This window comes from Etheostoma spectabile, chromosome 15, assembly GCF_008692095.1.
Source record: "Etheostoma spectabile isolate EspeVRDwgs_2016 chromosome 15, UIUC_Espe_1.0, whole genome shotgun sequence".
Taxonomy (NCBI): Eukaryota; Metazoa; Chordata; class Actinopteri; order Perciformes; family Percidae; genus Etheostoma; species Etheostoma spectabile.
The window spans coordinates 32,792,503-32,804,887 of record NC_045747.1 but is presented as its reverse complement, the minus strand read 5'-3'; the positions used below and the strand labels follow the sequence as shown (position 1 = coordinate 32,804,887).

The 12,385-nt window shown below is 39.9% G+C and overlaps 2 protein-coding genes across 3 annotated transcripts in view; one reads left to right on the top strand and one right to left on the bottom strand.

The window, feature by feature from the left end:
- The window catches only part of eci1 (enoyl-CoA delta isomerase 1), a 21,546-nt gene that overhangs the window by 7,132 nt on the left and 2,029 nt on the right, over nt 1-12,385 (top strand). The window contains exons 4-7 of one of the 2 annotated variants that reach the window (XR_004335202.1): nt 60-206; nt 2,123-2,244; nt 3,339-3,517; nt 5,087-5,341. Coding sequence is in view for 1 of the 2 variants with exons in the window: in XM_032536907.1 (XP_032392798.1) it covers nt 60-206; nt 2,123-2,244; nt 3,339-3,517; nt 5,087-5,253 (615 nt within the window). In the remaining variant the exon portion in view is untranslated. Of the gene's footprint in view, nt 1-59; nt 207-2,122; nt 2,245-3,338; nt 3,518-5,086; nt 5,826-12,385 lie in introns of those variants that run through there. The other variant, XM_032536907.1, reaches the window with a different exon arrangement.
- The window catches only part of dnase1 (deoxyribonuclease I), an 8,057-nt gene continuing 2,883 nt past the window's right edge, over nt 7,212-12,385 (bottom strand). Inside the window, 7 exon segments of the mRNA XM_032536911.1 lie at nt 7,212-7,362; nt 8,317-8,381; nt 8,384-8,409; nt 8,560-8,714; nt 8,858-8,970; nt 9,912-10,027; nt 12,265-12,351. Coding sequence (XP_032392802.1) covers nt 7,300-7,362; nt 8,317-8,381; nt 8,384-8,409; nt 8,560-8,714; nt 8,858-8,970; nt 9,912-10,027; nt 12,265-12,351 — 625 coding nt within the window. The 3' untranslated portion in view covers nt 7,212-7,299.

The window sequence follows — 12,385 nt, the reverse complement described above, 5'->3', positions numbered from 1 at the left end:
TTTTTTTTAAATATTGCAGTACAATCTGAAAAACTATTGTGTGTTTTGTGTCAATCCAGAACCAGCCCAAGGTGTTCTCAGCCGGGCTGGACATCATGGAGATGTACGGGAAGAGTCCGGAGCGCTGCGGAGAGTTCTGGAGAGCCGTTCAGGAGATGTACCTGAAGCTCTATAGCTCCAACATGGTCACTATAGCTGCAATCAATGTACGTATCAAATCCAGGTGATTTTGTAGGGGAGTGCATCTACATAGAAGAAAAAACTAATGTGAACCATTCTTTGTTGAACTTTGTTGAACCAAAGCAAGTAAGCTGTGACTAACGTTACTCTTCTGAAGTGGTTTTGGAGAGGAAATTTTATTGTAACCATTGTATTCATATAATAATCAATCCAGGCTAATGTGAATGACAGTGACTGCATGTTGCTTCCTCTAAATTTCAGGTTGTGGTCGACTAGCGGGACCAGCTTGGTAGTTTGATAAATTGATCAGACCTGCATGTCACGCTCATTAGCAACAAACTGTGTATCCAAGAACAATTAAATCAGTAAAAAAAAAAAATTAAATCAGTGGAAATTACGTTAGATCAGACACAGACTTCTGTAGTAGATTAGTGTTACGTTTCCAGTGTCGCGGCTCCGAACCGTAACGTTAGTTGGGGCGGACGGACCCCTTGTTTCTTTGGGCTAACTATATCAGCTTTAGCCTGGCTGGTAGCAGCTTTCTGCTTGTTTTTTTAAGCTAACTATATTAGCTTTAGCCTGGTCGGTAGCAGCTTTCTGCTTGTTTCTTTAAGCTAACTATATTAGCTTGTTTCGATAAGCTAACTATATTAGCTTTAGCCTGGTTGGTAGCAGCTTTCTGCTGGGGAAAATGGCCAGGAGACATTGTGATTATGTTGCATTAATCACGTGATTTAGTTTGTATTTGCAGCGAACATAAAACACTGACTGCTGTAGCTTCACTGACTACTCATCGGAACTATGCGCATCACTGTGTCAGCGGCAGCTGCTGCCTACGGTACTTATCTACACACGGAGAGCCTCACTTCCCATAACAATAAACCCCGTGGGACTAACATCACTTACACACGTTGCCCCCATGGCTACCTTTCTTAAAGGGGAAGGGTCGGCCAGTATTAATAATTTTTCAATTCAATTTTATTGATATAGCGCCAAATTACAACAGTTATCTCATTGCGCTCCCATGTAAAAGGAGAACAGTGAAAGTTTACTTTTCTATTAAGCAGCAAAAAAGGATTAGCGTCAACATCGCAACGTCCTGCGATGTGACTATCGCACATGTGGACATCGCGATGTTGATGCTAAAACACAATATCGTTCAGCCCTACATTATAGTGTCTCAAGCGGACTCTAAATCAAACACAACTAAGCCACACATTCAACAGACGCGCCGTAGCGCTCCACAAAATAAACCAAATATTGCGCACTTATAGCGTCACTTTTGATATATTGCGATAGCAATGTTAAGTTGATATCTCTTGCACCCCTAGATATAATATTGCGCAACGTGATATTGCGATAACGATATTGAGTCGCTATATCTTGCACCCCTAGTGGGCGGGAGATTAAGTCAGACTCAGAGGTGAATGAAAATGAAGCAGAGGGACAGACACAGAACTGTAGCCCAGCCAAAGTAGCACACATTTAACTTTATCGGTTATCAGGCAGATAAATCGCTGATAAAGATATCCTTATCTGCAAACTGCCAAAAAACGTCCCAATAATTGGTATATCCCCAATTTCTGTGAGAGAAACATTGCTGCTCTGCTGCAGTTTGCTGCTCTGCGTCATCGCAGATTGCAAGGAACACTGGACTACAGAGTCGTTAAGGTCTGACTTGCGGAGTAAACAAAGTTTGGGCGGTTGAAGGTCGGATCACATTCCCACCACAAACAAACTGCTCCAGAGTTCTTCTTCAGTAATGTCTTGATACTTGTTTGGTCTTCTTTTGGTGCGCATCCAAGTGTGTTCGCTGCATTCACACCTGCCAGAACAAACCACGGGTGAAACCAACTCTAGTGCAACACAACCGACTAAGATGAGACGGGTGTGAAAGCCTTCTCAGATTGTCCTTTAGCATAACTCATAACTCCCCCCACAGGGTTCCAGTCCTGCAGGGGGCTGTCTTATGTCTATGACGTGTGACTACAGGATAATGGCGGACAACCCTCGGTACAGCATCGGCCTCAATGAGACGCAGCTGGGCATCGTAGCACCTTTTTGGTAAGGATTCTAAATATGACACACCCATGACAGCTGTGGCAGTTATGTTGATTTCATTTGTTTGGTTAGATAACAGACATTGGTTAACATTTCTGCCTGTGTTACCAAGCCGGCTACTTTTCAGCTGTGGCCATTTGGCAAGATATATTGAGACCAGAGCATCAGTAAACCGTGAGACATTAGTATGGGGTAAAATGTACAGACAGGAGTCAGTAAGACCCCATAAAGACCACCAGAGCAACACAATGAGCTTCCTCCAGAAGCTTTGCAGAGTGACAGGAAGCAGCAAGACACAAGTAAAGTCACACATCAATATTATCCATTCAGTGCCTGAAGCCATGCAAACAACAAAACACAGCCCAAGAACACAGAGGATAGCCAGTTTCTTGAACCATGCAGAGCAGGAAGATAAGATAAACCTTTATTGTCATTGCACCCATACAATGAAATTGTGAGTACCACAACTGAAGGTGCATTAGAGATAGACAGTCATTGCTAAAAAGAAGAACAATTTAAGACAAAAACACAGTAAACACGTGACAGGAAAAATATTGCACACGGTGTATGATTATTGTTATATTATTGCGGGATGGTTAAAGCAGGGATTGGATGTATGTTGAGTGTTCTGATGGCCCATGGAAAGAAAGTGTTTTTTAGTCTGGTTGTTCTGGTTTTTATGCTTCTGTACCTTTTTGCCCAGATGTAAGCAGCTTGAGCAGGTGATGTCCAGGGTGGAGGTATATCTCAATACCTCAGTATTGATACTACAATGATACTGTGGTGTTGACTATGGGGGCTTTCCCAAAAATATTCACACAATGAGATTTTTGATAAAAAATCACAACAGTCGGGTAAATAGAGAAAATGACATCTGTAATGCAGCCTTTAAAACCAGGAAAAGACAGCAATTATGATGATTTCCAAAGTCTAAGACTATACCTAGTCTCATATTACAATATCGATATAATATCAATATATTGTCTAGGTCTATAAGGTGGTTAATAAGATGGTGAAATAGTATGTACAGTAAAAGTTCTCTGCCGATCTCCTGCTCCATTTCACCCGATTGAAGAAACAATTGCTGCCATCTGCAGGTTCAAGGACACCATGGTGAACACAGTTGGCCACCGAACCACAGAGTTGGCTCTGGAGCTGGGGCTGCTCTACAACCCGTCAGAAGCCCTGAAGATAGGACTGGTGGACCAGCTGGTACCTGAAGACCAGGTCCTCACCACAGCTACTCAGGCCATGACCAAATGGTTGGCTATTCCAGGTATATTGGCACCTTACAAAATAGGAGGTTTGTGTTATAGCTAGTCTCTTACGTTCTAAAAGCAGCATCTGGTGAGGAGCTGAGACAGGCCGGTTCAGAACTAGTCTCTGGCCGTTCTAAAACGCTTTCGTCTCTCCACGAATATTTGGTCTGAACTGGGCTTCAAAGTCACATGTCAGCTTTGGGTCAATGCTACCTATTGATGCAACCAATAAAACATTGATCAACATTACTTTTTTTTTTTCTCAAACTACAGTCTGCACTGCAGCAATTCATGTGGACAAAAACTCTAGTTCCTTTTTCATTGCTTGAACACAGTTTTCAAATCTTACACACTTCTCCCATGGCTCAACAGTAATTCGTACAAAAAATGTTTTCTGTGCTCAAAATTTGCCATCACATGCGCAAGAATGAGGCACAAATATTACTATACTGTGGATTTACAGCACTTTGTTCAGATGCTAACACACTGCTGTCACACCTATTAACCACCCACTCAAATCACAATAGATCTCAGTCTGGTGCCTAACAAACTCTGCTGATGGCAATTTCAGCTGAAAGCCTAAGCAGGTGTCGTGTTTTAGACTAGTTAGTGAATATTTATGGTATTTATATAGAAAAAGCTCAGAAAGCCTTTTTTTGTATACAAACACCAAATGAGAATTACAACCGATTATACACGTTTCAGAGAACCGGGTAAAAGGCAAAGATACCAACATGTCCAGGTCATGTCTGAGGTTACATACACAGCTATAATAAAAAAGAAGTGAACAACACCATATCTTTACTATAGGAAAACTGTCTTCTTACTGTTTTTCATAAAGTAATGGAGGTGAAAGCAATGGAAACACCACATTCATTAGTATTTAGAGAGGATGCAGACATCCAGTGTGATGAAGACTTGCTGTATGATGCTGGAGAGAGGCAGGATCAGTCTCACTCTTTTACTGCTATGTACCTTTACTTTTTTTCCTTTAATTCCATAAATTACTAGAGACAAAATACTGTATTGACGCAAACCGCTGTTTTTCATTCCTTCTTGTTTACCTTACGTGGACATTGGTATATTACATAAAATCTATATCTTTTCTTTAAAGAAACTATTGAGCAGTGTGAAGTCACTCAGTGTCAAACTGTAGAGATGAGAAAGTGTTTTCTGTATTAGTGGTTGATGCTAGTGTTTTTACTCTGTGTGTTCTCAGTGACTGTGTGTTATCTCCGTGTGTTAGTGAGGATTGTTCATAGTGTGTGTCTGCACTGAGTCTGTTTGGAGACGTGTGTTAAGAGCTGCGTTGCTTAGGAGTTTTGCAGGAGATGTGAACTGTTTAGCTCAGGTTGGTTTAGGACTGTTGGTAGGGCGGACTGTAGTTAGCTTTGCACATGTGGCTTCAGTTGTGCCCACTGTTGTTTAGCAATTGATTTTATATATATATATATATATATATATATATATATATATATATATATATATATATATATATATATATATATATAATGTAGGGGCAGAAAAACAAACTGAACTTTAATTGGAATCAGTGAGCTAACTTTTCATTGTTTTTTTCTTTACAGACCACGCCAGACAGATCACCAAATCCATGATGAGGAAGCCAACCGTCGACAAGCTAACGTCCAACAGAGAGGCCGACATCCAAAACTTTGTCAGCTTCATCACCAAAGACTCTATTCAGAAGTCGCTCCGCATGTATTTGGAGATGCTTAAAAAGAGAAGAGTATAATGGAGAGAGGGAAAACCTATTACAGGGAGTTTGTGACATTTGTTGAAAACAGTGTTGTGTGCATTAGTGTTAAAACACCTTCCCAACAGTGTTCAACCAGCAGGCAAAGGGGAGACATGCCCAGGATTGACACTAATGATTCACTGACAAATAAATGTTTTATTTGTCATATTTCACAGTACATTAGTGACTGTGAAAAACCGTTTAGTTTATTTTGAGGAATATTTCGTAACATCATAACATTTGAACTCAAAGCACATAAACACACTGTTTGGCATAATACACAGTGAGTATCCCTAACAAGAGAGAGAGAGCGAGAGAGAGAGAGAGAGCGAGCAGCAGTAGTGGTTGAGTGAGCTGGAGAAGGAATGTTGATTACTGCCACAGACAGGCCTCCACCAAGTGCCTAGACATACTGTACTTCTAAGAACCATAACTAATGAAAGTAAGCTTGATGTATTTGAACAGCCCACAGTGGGCCAAGCCTGTGTGATCTTTAACATATTTATCTACAACATATGACTCACTGCTTTTTAGCCTGATATTTCTCAATAAATCTTCAATCAATCTTATATGGTCAGATGGTTTATTGGTGTGATTTAAAGACGGAAATGAAGCTCAGTTTATTATTTTTGGCAGTACTTCTCTCAAGAGACTCAAGTTGTACCTCTGGTCACACTAGGAAATTAGACGGGCACTTGGAGAGCGGAGACTACCAAAGCCATGCCCAGTCTCGCAATCAGGGCTTGAAGTTAACTTTTTAGATTTTTTTTTTTTAAACCAGCCTTTTTTTTTTCTTCATTACTCGTGGACATTGCGTCGTCATCACGTGCTGTAGTAGGGGATCCCGCCTTGATTATCCAACATAAAGGCATCATTTCCTATCCTGGGCTGTCTGGGACACACAGTCATACGGTTTGATGAAATACTTATTGGACTTTAACTTATCATTGCACCTTCAATAATGTAGCTCTCCTCAATTTAGGTCATCCTGTGCATCTCATCTGCGGTTTTTCTTGCATCCACCGTGTGTGATTGTGTGTGCGCCTCAGTTGCGGAGGGAACGGAGCAGCAGCCCCGCCTGCTGCAGCGAGCCGACAGGATTGAAACTGCAGCGACTTTATAGTGAAAAAACATTAGTGTACATTGATGTTAAATATTGGCAGGACCGTCTGACATGTTTTGCACGGTCGTTTGCTGTATATTTAGTTGTTAAATGTGAGATGTTTGAGTCACACACGTCTCGTCATCATATCAGAAACAAGGTAATGAATTTGACTTGTTCTCACTCCCTATTGGTCAGTGGCTCCACATGGGACTGCTGGGATTGTTGCGAGTAATGAAAATACTATAGGGGGCCCCAACTGTCAATCAATGTCTTCCAGTGATGTGGGCCCCTGATTGATTTGGGCCCATAAGCAACTGCGTGCCCTGCTTACCAATTGTTACACGTCTGAATCACTCAATTCTCATTGGCTACCTGCCAACGTGGCAGGTAGATTGACAGTGTTACCCGCCAATTGCAAAATTGACAGCATTTGGCGGGTGGTCGGGTGTTAATTTCAGGCCCTGCTTGCAATCATAACAGCATTGTGTATTTGGGTTCTTTCTTGGCCCATGCTACATCCCTTCCACCACGTTTCAGGAAAATCAGGCTAGTGGTATATGTCTACTATATGTGTATATATATACTGTATGCTGATGCAAAAAAAGTAAATGGACTTTTGTCTGTGCTCATTGAGAATCATTGTCCCAGTTACTCTAGATTAGTCTCGCTTGCCAGACCTATCCACAGCACTGTTAACATTGCACTTCAGTATAAAGTGATATATAAATAAAAATGTAAAATAAATCAATAAAGGGGCTTTTTCATGCACCTTGTATGCCCTTTTATGTCCCACTCTTCTAGTTCATAAATCTGTTCAACAAAACAAGTTAAAGTAAAATCATTTGTTTGCAGTTTGTTTATTTTGGTCCTGTTAATTCAATGTTACATGGTTGCTGGGAGTTCCACTGTTTAGTCATAATTCAGATTGGAGTCATGACTTATGCAGAAGCCTGTCCAATCAGCTTCACCTCCACAGGGAAATGGTCGCTGACAGCCAATGCCTGAGAGAGAGAGAAAGAAAGAAAGAAACAGTTTCCCTGTGGCACAACTCTGTTGTTAGTCCAGCTTTGCATACAGTAGATTGCCTCAGTTAAACCCTGTTTTATCATGTAGGCTACTATAAAAACTCAATAGGCCATCAAAAATACGTTTTCCAACAGCATCACTAAAGGCCTTTACAGTATACTGGTGGTTTGCATGTTTTAGCCTACCAATCAAAACTACTGAACGCACAAAATAATAACATGCATAATAATGGGTTTTTTTGCTTGCTACAGTATTGTTTAAAGAAAAAATATCAGTAAACAACACACAAACCGGTAAAAATGACAATTTGTTTGAGTTTCATTAGGGGCTTTGTGTGGGACTATTTCTCGGCTCGGACCAATGTTTCCTTGAGACTCCTCTGGTTGCCGGGCCACTGCTCAGAGAAAGTCCAGCATGTAACCCTCCTTAATATGGCGGATTGTCCTTTCCTCACAAACTAGAGTTGTTAGGGAACTTTAGCGGTGCTGGTAGGCTGACTTTGTTACCTTTGGACAGAGCTGTTTCAATGTGTTTTCAATCTTAATGCTAAGCTAAACTAACAGGCTACTTGCCTGGTATCTTCATTTTGATTGTACAAACATGAGAGTCTTATTAATCTTCACATATAACGCTCCATCAGAAAGCAAATAGGCACCTTTCTTAAAATGCAAAACTATTTATTTAAAGAGTAACTTAACAGTCTTTTATTCAGAGTGTGCTGAACCTGTAACCTCAGCCAACAGTGATGTCACCCTGCACTGACCATGCTCTACACGTCCACATCACTGCTGCAAGGTGGAAACAGAAGCTACTGGAGATCAGTCAACAACAAAAAGATGCATGCTTCTTTACATACTCTGAGTTTTTGTACCTGGCAAGGTAAACAAATTACATTCTAGAGGGGAACATAATGCTAAAGTTGTTTTTACCAGACTCTGGCTGAGATTCATATCCATCATGTAGTCGTAGACCTCCGCACTGCCGGGCACCACTCATTCATCATGTCATCAGTGACCACAATCCTGCAAAAACAAAAAGAGATGGGGAATGAAGTGTGTGTGTGTGTGTGTGTGTGTGTGTGTGTGTGTGTGTGTGTGTGTGTGTGTGTGTGTGTGTGTGTGTGTGTGTGTGTGTGTGTGTGTGTGTGTGTGTGTGTGTGTGTGTGTAACCACCTGTCATTAGGGCAGTTGGTGTGTGTCACGGTAGTGTCGTCCTGGTCGGTGATCAGCCAATGGAAACCCTTGTCAGTGAAGAGGCGGATGTGCTGCCAGTCGGAGCCTGACACATAGCTGCAGCCTGAGTTGAAGTCGCCCAGTAGCACAATGTCCTGCAGGGAGACAGCACTGGTTCAACCTCTGTCGTCCCCAGCTTCCAAAATCAATCACTCTTTGCACTCCACCTTTTTTTTATTTTTTTTACCCAGCTCCACTAAACAATTGACTGTGCGTGTGTGCAGCGGAGAATATTCACATTGGTGTTCCAGCGGGCGCGGACATCAGTCACCACATCATAGAGAGCATCCACTTCCTTCACAGCGGACTCTGGAGAGGTGTGCTGGGGGATCAGAACAAAGTTGCTCCCAGCTGGCAAAACACAAGAGAAAAATGTTTGAAAGAGAGACAAGTTTAGTATGAGGGGCCATCTGGGACATTATTCACAATTACCTCACACACATACAGTGAAATGCTCTCATTAACACTACTGAAACACTCTCACACTCATTACTGAAACACTCACACTCAATACTGAAACACTCAAACACTACTGAAACACTCTCACACTCATTACTGAAACACTCTCACACTCAATACTGAAACACTCATAAACACTACTGAAACACTCTCACACTCATTACTGAAACACTCTCACACTCAATACTGAAACACTCATAAACACTACTGAAACACTCTCACACTCAATACTGAAAAACTCATAAACAATACTGAAACACTCTCACACTCAATACTGAAACACTCACACTCAATACTGAAACACTCATAAACACTACTGAAACACTCTCACACTCAATACTGAAACACTCTCACACTCAATACTGAAACACTCATAAACACTACTGAACACTCTCACACTCAATACTGAAACACTCTCACACTCAATACTGAAACACTCATAAACACTACTGAAACACTCTCACACTCAATACTGAAACACTCTCACACTCAATACTGAAACACTCATAAACACTACTGAAACACTCACACGCTCAATACTGAAACACTCTCACACTCAATACTAAAATACTGTTGCATGTTTACGTCAGATTTTTAAAACTACACGTGTTTTGTGTGCACAAACATTAATTTGTAACACAACTAGTTACTTGTCAGATGAATGTAGTGGAGTAAACAACAGTCACAATATTTCTCTCTGAAATGTAGTGGAGTAGAAGTGGAAAGTGGTATGAAAAACAAAAGACTCAACCAAAATACCTCAAACGTGTACTTACTTACAGTACTTGAGTAAATGTACTTACAGTTACATTCCACCACAGACCAGACCCTACCTGTTTGTTTGGAGGTGAACATGACGACGAAGGGTTCTCTGTTCAGGATGTCTGTCCCACAGGGCTCACAGCCGTCATCATACGTGTAGTTTTTAGTCACGGACACCGTCTGCTCCCTGGACAGAAAAGCTATACTCAATCACATCTGTCATTTTCTTATACAACTTTACATTTTAAGAAAACTAACAACTCTTTCTCATAGTTAGCTATATTCACAGTATTTTATTTTTTATCTTTATCAGTTTATTTGTCAGGGACAATACATAAAGGCATTGTTACATCTAAAGTGCAACTGATGCAACGGATGTGAGACTTCTAGCCGTAGGCTAATTTGCAGTCCTTGTCCCTGGTTAGGCTAAAACAATACAACACACTGAGGCGGCAACTTAGATGGTTAAAAATGGACAATTAAAGCAAACAGTCACATAGATAGATACAAACCAAAAGTAAAACCAACACAGACAGGCAGAATGAACTGAGTATAAGAAGAGGAGCATAAATAATATGATGCTGCATCAAATAAAGACTTGGTGTTCGCAAATTTGCCTCTGTTTAAGCCATGGTATTACTGGAGCATTTTCAAAAGTCATTTGTAACATATTGAACTTATATAGAACTTTATCAGTCCTGTGTCTTCCAGTGCTGACCACTGGGGTACAGCTTGACTAATCCTGTTTATATTTTATATACAGTGTGTAACATTTGATGTGGTGTGCAGATGTGTCAGATTCTGTGTTTAACATGCCTTTTTTTGCTAAGGAATCACATCTAAGGATCATTACCATAGGATAACTGCATTCAGTGGTGGAAGAAGTATTCAGATCCTTTACTCAAGTAAAAAGTACTAATACCCCTGTGTAAAAAATACTTTGCATGTAAAAGTCCTGCATTGAAAATGTTACTTAAGTGAAAGAATGTAAGATACTTACATACTTTCACTTAAGTAACATTTCAGGAAATGTACTTAAAGTATTATAAGTAAAAGTACTCTGGAAACTGGAAACGATTCAAACAGTTCAGTGTTTGATCGGCCAATCATTCTAGCTAGACGTGTAGACTTGGGAAGGTTCATTTACAATAAACAATCATAATCATTATTGTTTCTAAACTATATGTGTTTGGTGTGCAGAAATCTTAATTTGTAAAGTAAGCTGTCAGATGAATGTAGTGGAGTGAAAAGTAGACTATTTCTCTCTGAAATATAGTGGAGTAGAAGTGGAAAGTGGCATGAATAGAAAAGACTTGTGTAAAGTACAAGTACCTAAAATTTGTACTTCTGTACAATACTTGAGTAAATATACTTAGGTACATTTTTACCACTGAGTAGCATTACTAAATAAAGCTAGACCAAAATGTATTCTGTGTAAATAAGCATTTTGTGCAGAAATGTACACTCATTTTATGATCCAAAAGTGAAGGACTGTGAAGTATTTTGTGCAAAATATGCAATTGTGTGGCACTTCATATAATATGGACACTTTAAATTTAATTAAATCCACCATACATTTGCAAGCAAATTTACACTCAGAATACACTTTGGTGACGCTTCAAGTGTCTTTGTTCAAATATTGCGTTCAGTGGCATTAGCATGGCCCAGCATGTGACACATGATCTCTCATATGTATTTAAAACTTCAATCTGCTAATATCTATATTGAAACATCTTTGATTTAATCAGTATTTAAAAAGTAACTGTGCATGTATTCAAATACTGGGCTTCAATACACATTTGAGGTATTTACTTTCCATTTTCTATTACCTAATACATCTACACTAAATTTAAGAGGGAAATATTTACAATATATCTGATAAATATAGTTACACATTACTTTTCAGATGGAGCTGTTACATACAAAACATATTCCAATGTATGATGTATTGGTACAGATTAACGTGCCCATCAGTACATCAAGTAGTTTTTTTTCAGCTTCAACATTAAAACTCATCTTATCTTTATGCATCAGCAGTAATAATCTTAAAATGTAATCTATAACATGAATAAATATTATACCATTGTTTACATGTTACTCTGTCAGGACCCATTCGGCTGCATGTGCGATTACACGTGTGACACTTTACATTTTGCTGAATACTTTTAAAAGAGTAGAAAAGTAGGACTTTGAATGTAGGACTCAAACTTGTAATGGAGTGTTTTAGTTTTAAAGTTAAGTAGCCACACTTTTACAGAAGTAGTTTTCTGGCAGTCCTTGCTCACTGCAGATCTGAAGTAAATCAAAAAAACATTAAAAGACATTTTTTTTCTGTTTCTGCTCTCTGATGTGGGGTGTCAACAGAGGATCTCTACAGAAGACAGTTTTACTATAATTGCTTTCTTTATGCTCTTGAGTGTGTACCTGTAGAGGAAGAGGTATCTCTCCTTATAGGAGCTGCGACCCAGAGGCTCACTGATGATGTGACTGTACCTGAACTCAGGAGAACCTCTGGGAAAACACACACACACACACACACACACAC